This window comes from Rhincodon typus, chromosome 2, assembly GCF_021869965.1.
Source record: "Rhincodon typus isolate 14 chromosome 2, sRhiTyp1.1, whole genome shotgun sequence".
NCBI classification, from domain to species: domain Eukaryota; kingdom Metazoa; phylum Chordata; class Chondrichthyes; order Orectolobiformes; family Rhincodontidae; genus Rhincodon; species Rhincodon typus.
In genome coordinates this window covers 2,332,955-2,352,420 of record NC_063333.1, presented here as the reverse complement: position 1 = coordinate 2,352,420, position 19,466 = coordinate 2,332,955, and the positions used below count along the sequence as shown (strand labels likewise).

Below are 19,466 nucleotides of genomic sequence, written 5' to 3'. Positions count from 1 at the left end.
GCCCTGCACCTTGTTGTCTCGGATTCTCCAGCATCTGCAGTTCCTACCATCTCTGATTCAACTACAGGGGCAGGCTGGCTTTGGACAAAGCATTGTGAATGAGTGGAAAAATAGCACTGGGTTAGTGTGATTCGGTGTGGGTTGACTCTCGATGGGTCTGAATATGGGGTTGTACTGGGCCCACCTGACACGCCTCATTGGTGGATCTGTCGCTGGAGAGTAGTGTGGAGTTCTGCTGACTCTGGAACTGAGGGATGAGATGGTCTGTGACTAAGTTACAGATTCTTTGCGTGTGGGGCTGAGAAGGGGTGTGCCTAAATTGTGCAGAGTGGCTGTTTTTCCATAGGTGAGCTTTGCTCTGAGTGAATAATAATAAATTGTTGTTTTTCTCCTTTTTTAGCTGATTCAGTTCCTGATTTCACTTGTGCAATCCAATAGAGTCATTGGAGTGAAGAGGAAAATGTGAGTTAATTATTAGCAATACTCCGTGATGGAAAGGGATTCATTGCTGTATATTCGTGTGTAATCAGTTAATTTGTTCGGTTCAGTGGGAGTGGTATCATTTGCCTCAGTTACACCGTTTAAACTCACCTCCAAACTTGGACAGCAAGTTTGTGGATGTCTTGACCATGTGAGGCTTGAGTATTTCACTGTTCCGCAAAGGTTACACAGAAAGTTCACTGCTAGAAACTGTTGGAGCTTAAAACCTGAAGACTAATGCAACCTAAGCACTTGGATTTATTTCCTAATTGAAAAGTAGGAATCTTGGTATAAGAACCTTGCTACACCTGTTACAACTTGCTACGTCCAACCCATCCATTGATCAACTCATCAGCTGAAAACAGTTTCTCCTGAGTAAAATGCTTCATAATGTTAAGCATCTGTATTAAGACTTCCTTTCTAAGGAAAACAGTCTCAGCTTTTCTGGTATAACAAGGTGTAGAGCTGGATGAACACAGCAGGCCAAGCAGCATCAGAGGAGCAGGAACGCTGACGTTTCGGGTCTAGACCCTTCTTCAGAAAATGCTGCTTGGCCTGCTGTGTTCTTCCAGCTCTATACCTTGTTATCGCAGATTCTCCAGCAACGGCAGTTCCTACTATCTCAGCTTTTCTGGTACTGGGATCAATGTTCTGACAGGGCTCTATGTTCTGGACCTAGTGATGGTCATTGTCTCCTGCTTGATCTAATTTTTGGTTTCTGTGAATTCCTTTTAATCATTTGCATAGAGCTCTACAGATTTTATAGTCAGGTTATGTGACTCCAGGTCAGTGAGCAGAATGACCCTCACACTGAGTACCTTGCTACCAGTTACACTCCAATGTGGGATTGAGTTAAAGCAGCTGGGGCTTGGACACACCTTATTATGGCTGGCCTAACAGGTACCAATTAGAGATTTCAAGGTAAAGATGAATAAATGTTTGTTGGGCAGGGGTATCAAGAAAGATGAAGGAAAATTTGTAAATAAACATGGTACAAGTGCATGTGCATGAGCTACAATCTAATTGGATGATGAAACAGACTTGAACTAACATTTCTACTCCTGTTCTCAGAAAATCACAAGTTCAAACCCTTTCAACTTCTAATTTTATACTAATTCAGTTTGTATGCCACGATATTATGTCGCCATGCAGTTCATAATGTATTATTTTTGTAATTCAGTGAACACCACAGCTGTTTTGTGCCAAAAACAGTCACCAAATGAATGACTAGTTAGTTTTATTTCTTTGGCCATTCCTGCCTCAAGCAACTAGAATGCACTCTGTCCTTAAACAGAGCCAGAAGATCTTTACACGTACATCTAAACCTGTGAAAAGTGGACATGACCTTGATTAGCTCACCTGAGTGCACAGTAAAGTTAATCTCTGCACGTGTGTCCACAATGTCCTTCAGTCTCAATCCACTATTTTTCTCTCTTTCAGTCCCCTCATGTTAAATGACAGCAGTTCAGCGCATTCCATGCCAAAATACAGTCGTCCATACTCTTTGGAACCTCTGCAAGAATCATCAGCACTGACGGTAGGTGCCGTTATGCTAGTCAAGAATCTGCCAATAATGAGTGCTTTATGTATTTTTGATCATGGTTAATTGGTGCAAACCCATGTTACACTGTCTACCTAGTTGGACTTCAGAAACTTTTCCCTGGAGTGCCATCTAAAGGCTGGGACTTGTAACACTAAAATATAAAAAAAAACAGAGAAAGCTGGAAATCTGAAATAAAAGCAAGTTGGGACTTGTAACACTAAAATAAAAAAAAACACTGAGAAAGCTGGAAATCTGAAATAAAAGCAAGTTGTGTTGGAACTATCCACACTTTTTTTTTTTTTTTTTAAAAGTGTCAATATCGACTTGGTCTCACTCAACAGGAGCTGCCAGACCTGAGTTTTGCAGCACTTTCTGTTTTTATTTGTGATTTGTAACCACAGTTGCTGGGTGCTATTTACTGAGATGTTCCTTCTACAAGTTACTGAATGTGCCTCAATATTCCATGTTGAATACTGAGTATGGCCAACAGTCTGGGCTCTGACAACTGCAGAATGTGATTAGTGAAGTTTATGGATAGTTTGAAAGGATGGCGGGTGAAAGGGGAGATTGACTGAAGGAAAAGCTTAGGATTGAAGCTGTTGTTTTTTTGCCCTTTTATGCAGTACATATACAATTGTTTGCTATTCAATGTCTTGTTTCCTGTGTCCTTTGTGAGAAGGATTAGACAACTTTCCAACAATCTACAATGGGAGATCTTTGACTAATTTCACTGCTCCTTTTGTCACTGCATGTGACTACCTGTTTCCCTTCGTAATGCTCACTGAACCAATCATAAACATTCTTCATTTTCGTCTCTGAACGTTTGCTGCAATGAAGTTCTCCTCCTGTTTGTATCCCACTACTCCACACAGGTTTTACAGGGAATAGCAAGCCATAAATGAATTTCAGTCACGCAAATTTCAATGGGATGACTGTTGCAAACCATACTGATCTGCATTTGGAATAGACAACAGAAAACAGCAAGAAGATTGCTGATATACCACAAAAATTAGAAATGTAGAAAATAAGAATAGGCCATTTGGACTTTCGAGCCTGCTCTGCCATGTAGTATGATCGTGGCTAATCATCTAACTCTGTTCCCACTTCCTCACCATACCATTTGATTTCTTTAGACCAAAGAACTGTTTCTGACCCCTTGAAAACATTCAACGTTTTGGCTTCAACAGCCTTCCGTGTCAGAGAACACCACTGGCTCACTACTTGTTGGGTGAAGAAATTTCTCCTCATCTCAGTCCTAAATGGTATACCCCATATCCTTAAGCTGTGATCCCTAGTTCTCTATTCCACAGTCATGAGAAGTATCCTTCCTGCATTTACCCTGTCCAGTCTTATTAGAGTTATGCAGGTTCTCTGAATACACTCGCACTCACGTGCTCACTCACTCACTCACATCCTCGAACTTCAATGTAGTCCTAACTGACCAAGTCTTTCTTCATACATCCTGCTATGCCAGGAGTCAATCTGCTAAATCTTCATTGTACTCCCTCCAAAACCAGAACATTCTTCATCCGATAAAGAAACCAAAACTGAACACACTATTCCAGGTGTGGCCTTACCAAGTTCCTGCACAATTTTTGAAACTTTAAGAGTCCCTACAGTATGGAAACGGGCCCTTTCGCCCAACATGTCCATGCTGACCCTCTGAGCATCCCACCCAGACCCAAACCCCTATAACCCACCTAATCTCCACATCCCTGAACATTACAGGGTAATTTAGCATGGCCAATTCACCTAGCCTGCACAGCTTTGGACTGTGGGAGGAAACCCACACAGACACGGGGAGAACGTGCAAACTCCACACAGTCACCTAAGGGTGGAATCGAACCTGGGTCCCTGGCACTGTGAGGCAGCAGTGCTAACCACTGAGTCACCCATAGAGTTGGCAAGACGTCCCTGCTCCTGTACACTCATTCTCCTCATGATGCAGGGCAACATACCACTTGCTGCACCTGCATGCATACTTTCACTGACTGGTGTACAAGGACCCAGGTCTCATTGCACCTACCCTTTTCCCAATCTATTACCATTCAGATAATCTTCCGCGCTGTTTTTGCTTCCAAAGTAGATAACCTCCTATTTGGTCACAGTCATACAGCATCAAAACAGACCCTTCGGTCCAACTCCAAGTTTCCCAAATTAAACTAGTCCGACTTGCTTGCCTTTGTGCAGTTGTTCTGTAAACCTTCCTATTCATGTACCTATCCAAATGTTTTTTAAATGTTGTAACTTTACCTGCATCTACTACTTCCTCTAGCAGATCATTCCATATATAAACCAACCTCTGTGAAAAAGTTGCCCCTCAGGCCCCTTTTAATTTTTTTTCTTCTGACTTTAATAATATGACCCCAGTTTTAAACTCACCCACCGTAGGAAAAAGGCTTTTATTATTTACCTTCTGCACTCCCCTCCTAATTTTATAAACTTCTATCCGGTCACCTCTCAACCTCCTTTGCTCCAGGGTAAAAAAGTCCCAGCCTTTCCTTATGACTCAGACTGTCTAGTCCCGGCAACATCTGGGTAAATCTCTTCTGAACCTTCTTCTCTTTAATAATATTCTTCCTATAGCAGGGCAACCAGAACTGTATATAGCACTCCAAAAGTGGCCTCACCAACGTTCTGTGCACCCTCAACATATGTCCCAACTCCTTTACTCCAAGGTCTGAGGCACTGAAGGCAAGCATGCCAAACATCATTACCACCCTGTTTACCTGTGATGCAAATTTCCGAGAATTATGTACCTGAACCCCTTAGGTCTCTCTGTTCGACAATGCTCCCAAGGGCCCACCATTAATTGTATAAGTCCTGCCCTTGTTTGTTTTGCTAAAATGCTATAACCTCACATTTATCCAAATTAAACTCCATCTGCCATTCCTCAGCCCATTGACCCAATTGATAAAGATCTCCTTGTAATCTTAGATAACCTTCACTGTCGACTATACCATCAATTTTGGTGTCATCTGCGAACTTAGTAACTATGCTTCCTAAATTCTCATCTAACTCGTTTATATAAACGACAGTAGACCCAGCACTGATCCCTTCCATGCATTGCTGGTCACAGACTTCCAGACTGAAAAGCAACCCTCCACCAACACCAAAGGATTGAGAAAGTTTTAAAAGTTAACAAAAATAAACTGAGGAAAAATGGCAAGTAATATAAACTGGACAGTATGAGATGCTTTCACTTTATGGAAATGAAAAGGCAGGCCAAAGCAAACATAGCTCCCTTCAAGAACAAGACTGAAAACGTATTAACAGGGAATCAGAAAATGGCAGTTGATTTATCTACATTATGCCAACACTAGTCAACTTATCCAAATCATGCTGAAGCATCTCTGCATCCTCCCCACATCCTCCCCTTAGGTTTGTGTTGTCTGCAAATTTGCAGATGTTATATTTGGTTCCCTCACCTAAATCATGAATATATATTGTGAATCACTAGGGTGCAAGGAATGATCCCTGCAGTACTCTACTGTTTTCTGTCTACCAGCTAATTCTCAATCCATGTTAGTACACTACCCCCAATCACACGTGCTTTGATTTTAAAATGCTAATCTCGTATGTGGCAGTTTATTGACTGCCTCCTGAAAATCCAAGTAAACCACGTCCACTAGTTTCCCCTGATCAACTCAAGTTATATCTTCAATTTGTCAAACATGATTTCCTTTGTGTAAATCCATGCTGACTCTGCCCAATCCTGTCACCATTTTACAAGTGCTCTGTTATTAAATCTTCTATAGCAGACTCTAGCATTTTCCCTACTAATGATATAATGCTAACCAGGGCTATAATTCTGTTGTCTTTCTACCTCCTTTTGTTTTTTTAAAATAGTGGGGTCACATTAGTTACACTCCAATCCACAAGAACTGTTAAGAGTGTATGGAATCTTGAAAGATGACCACCAAATGCATCCACTATTTCTAGGGCCACTTCCTTAAGTACTCTGGGATGTGGATTAACTGGGCCTGGGATATTTCAGCATTCAATCCCATCAACTTCTTCAACTTAATTTCTCTGCTAATCCTGATTTTCTTCACTTCTGTCTCACTTGGCCCTGCGTTCCCCAAGATTTTTGGGATGTTATTTGTCTTCCTTTGTAAAGACAGAACCAAAATACGTATTTAATTGATCTGCGATTTTTGTTCCCTATTTAATTCACCCAGTAAGGGGCACATTTGTCTTCTGTAACCTTTTTCTCTTCTCAGGCGGGGGAGGCAATGGCCTAGTGGCATTATCGCTGGACTGTTAATCCAGAGATCCTGATAACATTCTGGGGACCCGGGTTCAAATCCCACCACAGCAGATAATGGAATTTGACTTCAATAAATATCTGGAATTAAGGGTCAAGTGGTGACTATGAATCCATTTTTGATTGTTGGAAATACCCATCTGGTTCACTAATGTCCTTTAGGGAAGGAAACTGCTGTCCTTGCCTGGTCTGGCCTACATGTGACTCCAGACCCACAACAACGTGGTTGACTCTGAACTGCCCTCTGGGCAAGTAGGGTTAGGCAATAAATGCTGCGATACCCTTATCCCGTGAATGAGTAAAGAAAAAAAATTGTAAACGTTTCTCAATTTGTATGTTCCCTACTCTTGAACTCCATTTTCCTTACTTAATCAATCCCATTTTTCCCATTTGCTGAAATCTAAACTGCTCCCAATTGTCAGATCTGCTGCTCATTTTGGCCAATTTGTATGCCCCTTCATTGGATCTCGTACTATCCCTAATTTCCCTTGTTAGCCATGGTGAGGCTACCTTTGCCATTTTATTTTTGAGCTAGATAGGAATGAACATTTTCTGCAATTCCACCAAGCACTCTTGAAATGTTTGCCATTTCCTATCCTCTGTCATCCTTTTTAAATAACATTCCTCAATTTATCAGAGCCAGTTCGTTTTTTGTCTCATTGTAGTTTCCTCTGCTGAGATCCAGGACCCTGGTCTCAGAATCAACAATAATTCTCTATCTTAATGGAGAATTGACCCTATTAGGATCATTGTTCCCCAAAGGGCCTTGCACAACTAGATTGCCAATTATTCCTGAGATAACAAGGTGTAGAGCTGGATGAACACAGCAGGCCAAGCAGCATCAGAGGAGCAGGAAAGCTGACGTTTCGGGTCTGGACCCTTCTTCAGAAATTTCTGTGTTCATCCAGTTCTACACCTTGTTATCTCAGATTCTCCAGCATAGGCAATTATTCTGCCAATTATTCCTTGCTCATTACACAATACTCAGTCTAGGATGGCCTATTCTCTAATTGGTTCCTCAACATATCGATCCAGGAAACCATCTTGAACTTCCTCCAAGAATTTCTCCTCTGCAGTATGATTGCTGATTTGATTTGACCAATGTATATGCAGATTGAGGTTACCCGTAATTATAGCTGTACATTATTATTGCTTTTGATTTTTTTAATGTATTTTGGTGGCCTAGACATCTTCAGGTGTTTCATCAAAGACCATCTTTCCATCAAATGGTCAGAAGTGGGTATGTTCACAAGTGATTGCACAGTGTTCAATGCCATTCATGACTCCTCTCAAGTAGTTCATGCCCAAATGCAGCAAGGGGCCTATCCTGAAAAATGGCAAACATATGGCCTGACACTTGTGTGGCCTAAATAACCATCTCCAACAAGAGAGAATCTAGCCATTGCACCCTGAGATTCCATGGTATACCATCAATGAATCCCGAACTATCAACATCCTGGGCTGTGCCATTGATTAGAACTGACCAACCATATGAATACAGTAAGTGCAATCGCAGGTCAGAAGCTGGGGATTATCTCCAAATAACTTTACTGTCTCCCCAAAGCTTGTTTACCATTGAATCACAATTTGACAGTGTGGTAGAATACTTTCCATTTGTGTGGAAGAGTGCATCTCCAACAACAATCAATAAGCTTGACACAGTCCAGGAAAAAGCAACCTGTTTGGTTAGCAGCCCATCAACTACCTTCAACATTCACTCCCTTCACCAATAATGCACAGTGGAAGCAGTATGTACCAGCTACAGGATGCAATGTAGAAACTTGCCTGGGGGAGCAGGGGCATGGAAATGCCACCATCCTAAGATCCCTCCAAACCACACACCGTCTTGACTTGAAGGAAATTGCCAGTCCTTCAGTTTTGTTGGAAGAGAATCCTGGACCTTTTCTTTCTATTCACTCACTTGTTGCAGAAATCTCTGGCTAGCCAGCATTTATTGCCCATCCCTAATTACCCAGAGCGCAGTTAAGAGTCAACCAAATTGCTGTGGGTCTAGTGTCAGAGAGCTAAATGACATTAGTGATCCAGATGGGTTTTTTATGTTGTGGGCCAATCGTACTGTCTCTTTGCCATTAGACTAGCCTTTTTTTATATTGAATTCAAACTTCACCATCTGCCATGGTGGGATTTGAATGCATGACCCCAGAATGATAACTTGTGTTTCTGGGTTATTGGTCCAGTGACTTTACCACTATGCTACCATATCCCTTAACACTCCCTCCGTAACAGCACAGTGACTGTGCCTACATCATATGGACTGCAGTAGTTCAAGAAGGCTGCTTACTTGCACCTTCTCAAGGACAATTGAGGATTAGCGATAACTTCTAACTTCACCAACAATGCCTAAATCCCATGAAGGTTCTTTTTTCAAATTCATATTAGTGAGTGGCAGTTGAGAAGCAGCATCAAGCTGAAAAGAAGGACTTACAAAGGCAGGAAAAAAATCAAGCAGACTGAAAGAACTGTTTAAAAGAAAAAGAACATAAAGCAATATGAAAGCCAGGGGTTGAATGACTTGTAATGAGAGTAAAACTTGCAGGTACTTGTGTAGAGGCTTCAGCATTATAAATTATCCTAAACACCGTTTCAATCCATACTTTGATACCAAGCCACATGAGGTATTGGGTCAGACAGCCAAAAGCTTGGTATAAGACTTAGATCTTAAACAGTACCTTAATGAAGGAAGATGAGTTAAAGGAGTTATTTCAAAAAATTGTTTTTGGGCTGAGGCAAGGTGCGTAGGGGTTGGTGTTGGAGGTTTTTCCAGAGAGGGAGGGTGAGGCTATAGTGGGATTTGAAAGGAGGATAAATATTTTAAGCTCACATCATTGCTTGGCAGGGAGCCAATGTAGGTTAGCATGCTCAGGAGTGGTACAGGAATGGGCATTGGTCTTTTTAGGACTAGCAGTATTTATCATTGAGAGTATAGGGTCATAAAAGACACAGGAAGTTGGGATTATAATGGACAGTTTTAAGAAAAAGACATCAAACTGTTTCTTCTTTGAGGTGGTCAGAACAAGGGAATATAATTTAATATTAGTGCTTGGCCATTTCAGAGTGGGAGCAGAGATGGCTTTTATAGGAAAAGTAGTGGAAATTGCCACCTCACTCCTCCCAGGAAAAAGCAATGTTTATGTTTTTAGATCCATTTGCAATTCTCATGACTGAGATGTGTAGGTTATTTTGTTTGTAAAGAAATTGCTGAATATGGAGCAACAGTGAATAAATGGATTGAGGTTCATGATATGATAGAGTATTGAGGAACTGAATGACCTGTCAAGCTCTGAGAGCCTGGATGATCTGCAAATCTCACTAACTAAGGAGGACAGTCCCAATCTCTCTCCCTGTACACAAGCACTTCATTTTGGTTGTAATTGCCTTGCTTTGGCTGATTTCTTGCTTTCAGTTTATATGCTTTCCTTTCATAGCCCAGGTTCAATCTTGAACAACGCCAATACCCTCAGTACAAGACTAGATGCATTTGCCAAATAGCCTCTGAGAAAAATTATCTAGCTTGTAATCACCTGGACATTTTAATCAACAACCATGCATTTTATCTTTGTCCATGCTTCTCTTTTCAGCAGACTACCACAAATTTTCCAGGAAATAACTGCTATTCATCTGACAACTCTACGGCCTCTGGCCCTATAATTTCAGATATCACAGACTTGGCACAATGCAGTCCTTCGCTCTCCCCATCGCTCAACGTGGAAAGGTGAGTTTGTACCAATGGCATCAACCATTGCTCATTTAACATAAACACTATATAAGCCTTTCAAAATCATTTAAATCCATTGTGATGTAACTCTACTTCAAAATACATATACTTAATATCTTGTTTCAGTCTTCTCAACCAGTGGATTAATGTTGAAAGAACTACTTGTAGATGGCAAGCCAGATAACTCGTGCAAACAATGAAGTCCCTCAAATTTGCACATGAGACTGCTGAAAACTTCTTTTTTCTTTTTGGTTTTACTACAAGAATCGTAGGCACCTTTCCATGCCTTTTTAATTCTTTCATTGGATATGGATGTCACTAGCAAGACCAGCATTTGTAACCTATTCCTCATTGCCCTTGAGCTGAGTGGCTTTCAGAGGGCAGTTAAGAATCAACCACATTGCTGTGGGTCTGAAATTGCACAAAGGCCAGACTAAGTAAAATGCCAGATTTTCTTCCCTAAAGCACAATCATAGGGTCTTGCAAAAATCAACAATACTTACGTGGTCACCATGAGACAAACTTTTAATTTCAGACCTTTATTGAATTCAAATTTCACCATTTTCCTTGGTGGATTTCAAACCCATGTCCCAGAGCCCAGTTACTGCACCAGTAACATGACCACGTTGCACCACCACCTCCTCATTCAACCCTTATGCCGATGTCAGCTCTTTAAGCTGTCAAGTTAACTAATGTTTCCCATTGGAGTTTTTTTTAACAATTCTCATCTTGAACGGTATTAAGAATCACCCTTTTCAGGCAGTGAATTGATCCTAATTCCTTGCTGAAAAGAAAATTCTCGTCTTGTTCTTCTGTTTGTAACCATAAAGCTAGACCTCTGGTTATGACTCTGCTGTCACTGATAATTATCCCCAGTGTAAATTATTTCCGATACCCTTCATGACTTTTTTAATATTCCAATGTTCAATATTTTTCCTGAGTATCTATGCAACTGCCGTCTTTCATTCCTGGTATAATTATAGTAAATATTTGCATCCTTAACATCCATCCTTCCTGAACTCTGATGCCCAGAATTTTGTTTTCTTATTTCATTCATGGGATATGAGCATCATTGGCTAGGCCAGAATTTACAGAAGATATTATTTAGGCCTCTGGTGGATTCATGATTTATAAGCAGTTAGCTTCCCTTCCTTGCTATAGTATTGATGAAAATACATTTTGTTGAAGCTTTACACTGAGCACTTGTCAGGACAGTTTGCAAGAATACCAGTTCATGACTCTGTCTATACTTCCTGCTGCCTTTGGAAAGCAGCCAACATAATCAAAGACCCCTCCCACCCCAGTTATACACTCTTTCACCATCTTCCATCCTCTTCCATCAGGCAGAAGATACAAAAGTTTGAAAACATGTACAAACAGATTTAAGAACAACTTGTTCCCTGCTGTTGTCAGACTTATGAATGGACCTCTTGTACATTAGAATTGATCTTTCTCTGCACCTTCTCTGTAGATGTAATAATGTTTTGCATTCTGTTCCATTACTCTGATGCACTTGTGTAAGATACAATTTGCCTGGATAGCACACAAAATAATACTTTTCACTGTCTCTCAGTACATGTGACAGTAATAATTCAAATCAAGCCGGCATTTATACTGCATGAGGGAGAGTGCTGATTGGTTGCAATACCTCGATCGGTATTCACCTGCCAACTAATCAGCGCTCTTCTCTTATGCAGTATAAATGTTGGTTTTCCCCATGAATTGGTATTGTTGCAAGTTGTCCAAAATTGCTGCAAGACCAGAGGCTTTGAGATAATGTATTCTTTTTGGGAATATTCAAATTCTTAACAACCAAATGACTACTTCCTTGCTTTCTTATTCTGTGCCTTCGTTTAGAAAACAAAGTGTCCCATATGCTTTTTAACTCTTTTTGAACTTGCCCTGCCATTTCAAAAGGGAATGTGATTAAGCAAGGCAGCCAAATCTCCAATTGGACATTGTCCCATTTTTTATTTAAAAGGTCTCTCCTTTTTTTTTTTAACTTTTCCAGAACCAGCCCAATGGTTCATATTAAAGAAGAGCCTCCAAGTCCTACAACTAACCCAGAGGTTGAGGAGGTCAGTCCTGTTGTCACTGGCACTGAGGAACCCCTCTCACCATCAACCTTTATTGATTCTATTCTGGAGGACAATGACACAAATGCCGCACAACCACCGCCCGAGGACCGGTGCCTCAGCGTGGCCTGTCTTGACAAGTAAGCACAGAATATGGGCAACAAGCCAGAGATTAACATTTTATCACTAGGTGATGGTGGGTTAGTTCCCCTCCCTGACTGATATCCAATCGATAGCTTTTTAACTCTTTCATGAAATCCGGGGTCACTGGCTGGGCCAAATTTGTTGCCCATGGCTAAATGCATGTGAGAAGGTGATAGTAATTCATGGCCTTCAATTACAATCCATGTGCAGGTTAAGTGGATTGGCTATGATAAATTACCCATTGTGTCAAGAGGTGTGTAAATTAGGTGGATTAGCCATGGAAGATGCAGGGTTACAGGGGTAAGGTAGGAGGGTGGGTGTGGGTGAGATGCTCTTCGAAGGGTTGGTGTGTATTTGATGGGCCAAAGGGACTGTAATCCTGTGGTGTAGGTACATGCAAGTTACTGTTTGGAAGTGAGTTCCAAGATTTTGTAATCCTGCAACAGTGAGAGAATGGTGATGTAGCTCCAAGACAGAAAGGTAGAGGGTCAAGGGTTTGGAAGCTTGGCGAGTTGCTACGCTCCATCTGTAAATGGTTCACACTGGTTGTGAATGGAGTGCCAATCAAATGGGTTGTTTTTACCCTGAAGCTATAGTGCATTTAGAACTATTGTAGGAGTTGTACTCGTACTCGTACAGACAAATGGAATATATTCCATCATGTTCCTGATTTGTTCATCATAGATGATGGACAGACTTTAGAGAGTTATGAAATGGGTTGCTTGCCATAGAATTCCCCACCTGTACCTGTTCTTAGCAATTGTGTGGCTAGCCTAGTTCAGTTTCTGGCCAATGATAACCCCCAAGCATTAGTAATGTGGGTTTCAGTTATGGCTAGCCTGATGAGTTTCAACAGAAATGGTTAGGTTCTCTTGTTTGAGATGTTAATTACTTCGCACTTGCATGGCACATGTTAGCCCTGTGTTCTCATAGATCACAATCAACTGATCAAGTGTAGATTCTCTTGACAGGTGATCTCACAACCATGGTTCCCTCATCATGTGTCTTCGAGTTGATCTCGCTGCCAGCCCACAGTCTTGGCCAAACACATAATGATTGTCCTACTGCTGTATGGCTTCCGCTACTGGAAGCCATGTTGCTAGACAAAACTGCATGCACTTAACAAGCTCTGCCAGCGTGTTGCATTGTGTTTCAGTTTGGTCCAAATGGGCTATCTTTCTTGGGGAGGGTAAGTTTTGTTGCTGCAATGCACACAAATGAATAAGAAATAAACCAGGAAGTGATGTATGAAGCCAGTATATTCCAGAAACATGGGATGTTAAGCCCATCATGTCCATGTGGACTCTCTGCAAGTGCAGCTCCACTAGTCCCGCTCCTCTGCCCTGTAGAACTGGAGTTCTTCTCCATTACCTGCTTATCTAATAGTTTGGTGCAAGACAAAACTTTTTGCGATTGCTGCCACACTCTCTAAATCCAGTATCCAAGAAACAAATCTCAACCACAGAAATGACCTCCTGTACATCTACAGCCAGGACCACTCTGGATCGTCCAGAGGCATGGATCTAGAGACCTACCTGCAGCATAACCAGCATTGAGTGACATTATCACTTCATCTTGTAGTATGTATTGATGTGCTAAGACCGTAATATATGGGAAAAGAAGTAGACCATTCGGTCCATTGAATGTGCTCTACCTTTCAGTGAGATCATGGCTGATCTGATATTTGCTCAACTTTACTTTCCTTCCTTTTTCCCCCATAACTCATCATTAAAAATTTGTCTGTCTCAGCCTTGAATATACTTAACTATCTAGTCTTGACAGCCCCCCATAGTAAAGAATTCCCTAGATTCACTACCTTCTGAGAGAAGAAACCCAACCTCTTCTCCATCTTAAATGTGCAGCCCCTCACACTGAGATGATGCCCCTCTGGTCCTAGACTCTCCCACAAGGAGAAACAACTTTTCCACATCTATCCTGTCAAGTCCCTTAATGTCTTAATGAACTAGGATCGTCTAAAAAGAAGCCAAAAGTGTATAAATTCTGTACAGAATGAGAAAATGAATTACTGTCTACAACTGTAGAAGTGTTTTCCTTGCATGTCACTAAAGTATATTGGTAAGTAAAAAGTGGAATTTTGACTGACACCACACTACACACTAAATCAAGGATAGTTTTCCCTTGAATGGCATGCTTCAGATCAAGAAAGCTAACGAACTGAAGGCTTGTTTTGAAAGTTCAACAGTCATTTTTCTCTAAACCTCCAGTAAAGCTAAGGCCTGTGTTGAAGCATCATTTGTTTTTGCAAACTTCTGACAAAACACAGATCGTTCACAAATGATGATGTTATAAAAGAGGAGATGATTTTAGCTGCCAACTCTTTAGTCAAAGACTTTAAGAACAAAAAACTTATTACAGCAACCCAGAGCATGTCACTGGTGCTGCCGCATTAGCAAGATGAGTGGAATCTTTATCTGACAACATCTTTCAGTAACTGCAGTAGGACCTAAAGAACTGAGTGCTTCTTCTTGCTGCAATGACTACTGCAATCCACCAGAAAGCATTAGAGAGAAGTCGTGGACTTCTCCAATGTACTGAAAGTTCTTGTTAATATCTCAACTGGATTTGATCAAGAGCCCTTCATCGTCACTCATTTAAATTCTTACTCAACAAACTCTGTGCTGTTTACAGTGAACTAATCTTCTATTACATGTGAGGCGGTTTTTTTTAAAACCCTGTAAACAGAAACATTCCTGCTCCTATTATCCTGTAACTAATTTGTAACTGAAGAAGCTGTACCTAGGTACCTTTTGTACCTAAGTTGGTGCTGTAAGTGGTGACTTATAAACTTTCCACGGTACTCATTTGAGTACAGGTGACAATAAAGCTAATTCAGTTCAGTTCACTTCTAAGGTGAAAGCTTACGTGTGAGTCCATTGAAGGTAATCACATTGCCTCACAGATACCAGTTTGGACTGTATATAGCTAGTAAATTGCAAATCAGACTTTGTGAGTAGAGGACAAAATAAATCATTATATTTATTTGATTTTACATTTATATTGTGCTTAAAAATAAACTTGTGGGATGTGGGTGCTGCTGCTGCTTTGAATCACTGCAGTCCATGTGCTGCAGGTGAACTCACAATGCGATTAGGGAGGGAATTCTAGAATTTGACCCAATGACACGGAGTGAACAGCGACATACTTCCATGTCAGGATGGTGAGTCACTTGGAGGGGACCTTGCAGGTGATGGTGTTCCCATGTATCTACTGCCCTTGTCCTTGTAGATGGAAGTGGTCATGGGTTTCAGAGATGTTGTCTAAGGAGCCTGAGTGAATTTCTGTGGTGTATTTTGTAGATGCTATACACTACTGTTACTGAGCATTGGTGGTAGAGGGAGTCGATGTTTATGAATGTGGTGGCAAGCTGATGACCTAATGGTATTATTGCTAGACTATTAATCTGAAGATCCAGGTAATGTTCTGGGGACTTGGTTCAAATCCTGCCCTGGCAAATGGGATTTGATTTTAATAAAAATTTGGCATTTAGAGTGGAATGATCATCATGAAACCATTTCATTATCAGAAAAAATGCATTTGGTTCACTAATGTCCTTTAGGGAAAGAAACCTGTCATCCTTACCTGCTCTGGCCTACATGTGACTCCAGACCCACAGCAATGTGGTTGACATCTTAACTATCCTCTGGGCAATCATGTAGGGGCAATAAATGGCAGCCTAGCCAGTGGTGCTCACATTGATGAACAAAACCTTTTTAAAACAAAAATGGGCTGATTTGACCTGGATGGTGTCAGGCTTCTTGAATGTTGTTGGAACTAGACTCATCTAAGCAAATGGGAGTATTCCATCACACTGTCTTGACTTGCGCCTTGTACATGGCAGACAGGCTTCCAGTTGAGTTTCTGGTTAATGGTAACCCCCTGGATGTTGATTGTGGGGGATTCAGTGATGGTAACACCATTGAATGTCAATGGACATTGGTTAGATTGTCTCTTATTGGTGATGGTTTTTGCCTGGCACTTGTGTAGTGTGAATATTATTCGTCACTTTTCAGTTCAAGCATAGATTTGTCCAGGTCTTGTTGCATTGGATATGGATTGTTTCAGGATCTGTGGAGTTGCAAATGGTGCTTAACTTTGTGCGATCATCAAAAAGCATCCACTTTACTCTGTTTCCTTAGAATTTACCACAAAGTTGTACTTGAGCCCACAGTATTACCTGAAGCCTGACTGTGTTCCAGGTCTTGCTACACACGAACATGGACTGTTCCTAAAGTGTGATGCCCAAATAGGGATGCAGATGCCCAGTTGAGGCTGAACCATTGTATCATATAGGTTGACCATAATCAGGCAGGAGCTTCTGGCTGGCTGGGTCGAATCAAGTTCACTTACCTAGCCTCAAAGCACATTTTCAACACAACATATCCCAAGCCAGCTGGCCTTTTAGTTTCCTATTTGCTGTCTCCCTCCCTTCTTGAAAATGTTTATTCCTTGGTTGTTGGAACCTTTCCTAAATCTAGAAAAATTTGGGGAATCAACACCATACAGTCAGAGAAATGCATCCTGGAAACATACCCTTCGTCTGTGCCAACCAGATATTCTAAACTGATCTAATCCCATTTGGTCCATATTCTTCTATACTCTTCCTAACTATGTACCCATCCAGGTGCCTTTTAAATGTTGTAACTGTACCTGCCTCCCCCACCTCTGGCAACTCGTTCGATACATGCACACCGTCTGCACGAAAAAGTTGCTCCTTGGGTCTCTTGAATCTTTCCCATCTCTCCTTAAACCCTATGCCTTCTGGTTTTGGCCTCCCCTACCCTGGAAAAAAGGCCTTAGCCATCCACCCTACCCATGTCTCTTGTGATTTTATAAACCTCTCCCTTCGGCCTCCGACGGTCCGAGAATAAAGCTGCAGCCCATTCAGCCTCTCTCTATAACTCGCCCTCCAATCCTGGCAACATCTTTGTAAATCTTTTCTGAACCCTTTCAAGTTTAACACTTTTTCTGTTAGCAGGGGAGACCAAAATTGCATGCAGTATTCCAAAAGTACCCTCACCCGTGTCTTGTACAGCTGCAACATGATGTCCCAACTCCAATACGCAATGCACTGCCCAATGAAGGCAAGCATGGCAAGTGCCTTACCATCTCTTTAGCAAACAGGGTTAAGGAAAATCCCAAAGCCTTTTATTCATACATAAGGAGCAAGAGGGTAACTAGAGAAAGGGTTGGCCCACTCAAGGACAAAGGAGGGAAGTTATTCGAGGAGTCAGAGAAAATGAGTGAGATTCTTAATGAGTACTTTGCGTTGGTATTCACTGAGGAGAAGGACATGACGGATGTTGAGGTTAGGGATAGATGTTTGATTACTCTACGTCAAGTCAGCATAAAGAGGTGGGGGAAGTGTTGGGTATTCTAAAAGGCATAAGGGTGGACAAGTCCCCAGGTCCAGATGGGATCCATCCCAGGTTACTGAGGGAGGCGAGAGAGGAAATAGCTAGGGCCTTAACAGATATCTTTGCAGCATCCTTGAGTGTGGGTGAGGTCCCGGAGGACTGGAGAACTGCTAATGTTGTCCCCTTGTTTAAGAAGGGTAGCAAGGATAATCCAGGTAATCATAGACCGGTGAGCTTGACGTCAGTGGTGGGGAAGCTGCTGGAGAAGATACTGAGGGATAGGATCTATTTACATTTGGAAGAAAATGGGCTTATCAGTGATAGGCAGCATGGTTTTGTGCAGGGAAGTTCATGTCTTACCAACTTGATAGAATTCTTTGAGGAAGTGACAAAGTTGATAGATGAGGGAAGGGCTGTAGATGTCATATACATGGATTTCAGTAAGGTGTTTGATAAGGTTCCCCAAGGTAGGCTGATGGAGAAAGTGAAGTCACATGCGGTCCAGGTTGTACTAGCTGGATGGATAGAGAACTGGCTGGGCAACAAGAGACAGAGTTGTAGTGGAAGGGAGTTTCTCAAAATGGAGAACTGTGACCAATGGTGTTCCACAGGGATCCGTGGTGGGACCACTGTTGTTTGTGATATACATAAATGATCTGGAGGAAGGTATAGATGGTCTGATTAGCAAGTTTGCAGATGACACTAAGATTGGTGGAGTAGCAGATAGTGAAGGGGACTGTCGGAGAATGCAGCACAATATAGGTAGATTGGAGAGTTGGGCGGAGAAATGGCAGATGGAGTTCAATCCAGGCAAATGTGAGGTGATGCATTTTGGAAGATCCAATTCAAGAGCGAGCTATGTGGTAAATGGAAAAGCCCTGGGGAAAATTGATGCACAGAGAGATCTGGGTGTTCAGGTCCATTGTACCCTGAAGGTGGCAACCCAGGTGGATAGATTGGTCAAGAAGGCATACAGCATGCTTTCATTCATCGGACAGGGTATTGAGTACAAGAGTTGGCAGGTCATGTTGCAGTTGTATAGGACTTTGGTTCGACCACATTTGGAATACTGTGTACAGTTCTGGTTCGCCACATTACCAAAAGGATGTGGATGCTTTGGAGAGGGTGCAGAGGAGGTTCAGCAGGATGTTGCCTGGTATGGAGGGCGCTAGCTATGAAGAGAGGTTGAGTAGATTAGGATTATTTACATTTAGAAAGACAGAGCTTGAGGGGGGACCTGATTGAGGTCTACAAAATCATGAGAGGTATAGACAGGGTGGAAAGCAAGAAGCTTTTTCCTCCACAGAGTGGGGGACTCGATTACTAGGGGTCACGATTTCAAGGTGAGGGGAGAAGTTTTAAGGGAGATATGCGTGGAAAGTTCTTTACGCAGAGGGTGGTAGGTGCCTGGAACATGTTGCCAGCAGAGTTGGAGAGGCAGGCACGATAGCACCATTTAAGATGTATCTAGACAGATACATGAATGGGCAGGGAGCAGAGGGATGCAGACCCTTGGAAAATAGGCGACAGGTTTAGATGGAGGATCTGGATCGGCGCAGGCTTGGAGGGCCAAAGGGCCTGTTCCTGTGCTGTAATTTTCTTTGTTCTTTGTTCTTTTGTATCTCATTGGTGTTCAACTCGCAGCAAAATGGCATAACCAACTCTCCCTTGTTTGAGTGCACTCCAACATAGGACGTCAATTTGACTGAGACAAAGTTACAGTACTAAGGCAAGCAAGACAAAGACAAGCACAAGGATTCCTGGAGGGGGAGTCCGAAACGTCAGCCTTTCTGCTCCTATGATGCTGCTTGGCCTGCTGTGTTCATCCAGCCCTGCACCTTGTTGT

At 41.9% G+C, this 19,466-nt stretch overlaps 1 protein-coding gene across 15 annotated transcripts in view; it reads left to right on the top strand.

The window, feature by feature from the left end:
• hsf1 (heat shock transcription factor 1) overlaps positions 1–19,466 on the top strand; it is a 107,661-nt gene that overhangs the window by 58,965 nt on the left and 29,230 nt on the right. For 6 of the 15 annotated variants that reach the window (XM_048617250.1, XM_048617219.1, XM_048617278.1 and 3 more), the window contains exons 6-9: positions 401–462; positions 1,921–2,017; positions 9,890–10,023; positions 12,038–12,241. In XM_048617250.1, the coding sequence (XP_048473207.1) occupies positions 401–462; positions 1,921–2,017; positions 9,890–10,023; positions 12,038–12,241 (497 nt within the window). The remainder of the gene's footprint in view (positions 1–400; positions 463–1,920; positions 2,018–9,889; positions 10,024–12,037; positions 12,242–19,466) is intronic. The other 9 variants (XM_048617242.1, XM_048617287.1, XM_048617237.1 and 6 more) reach the window with 3 other exon arrangements.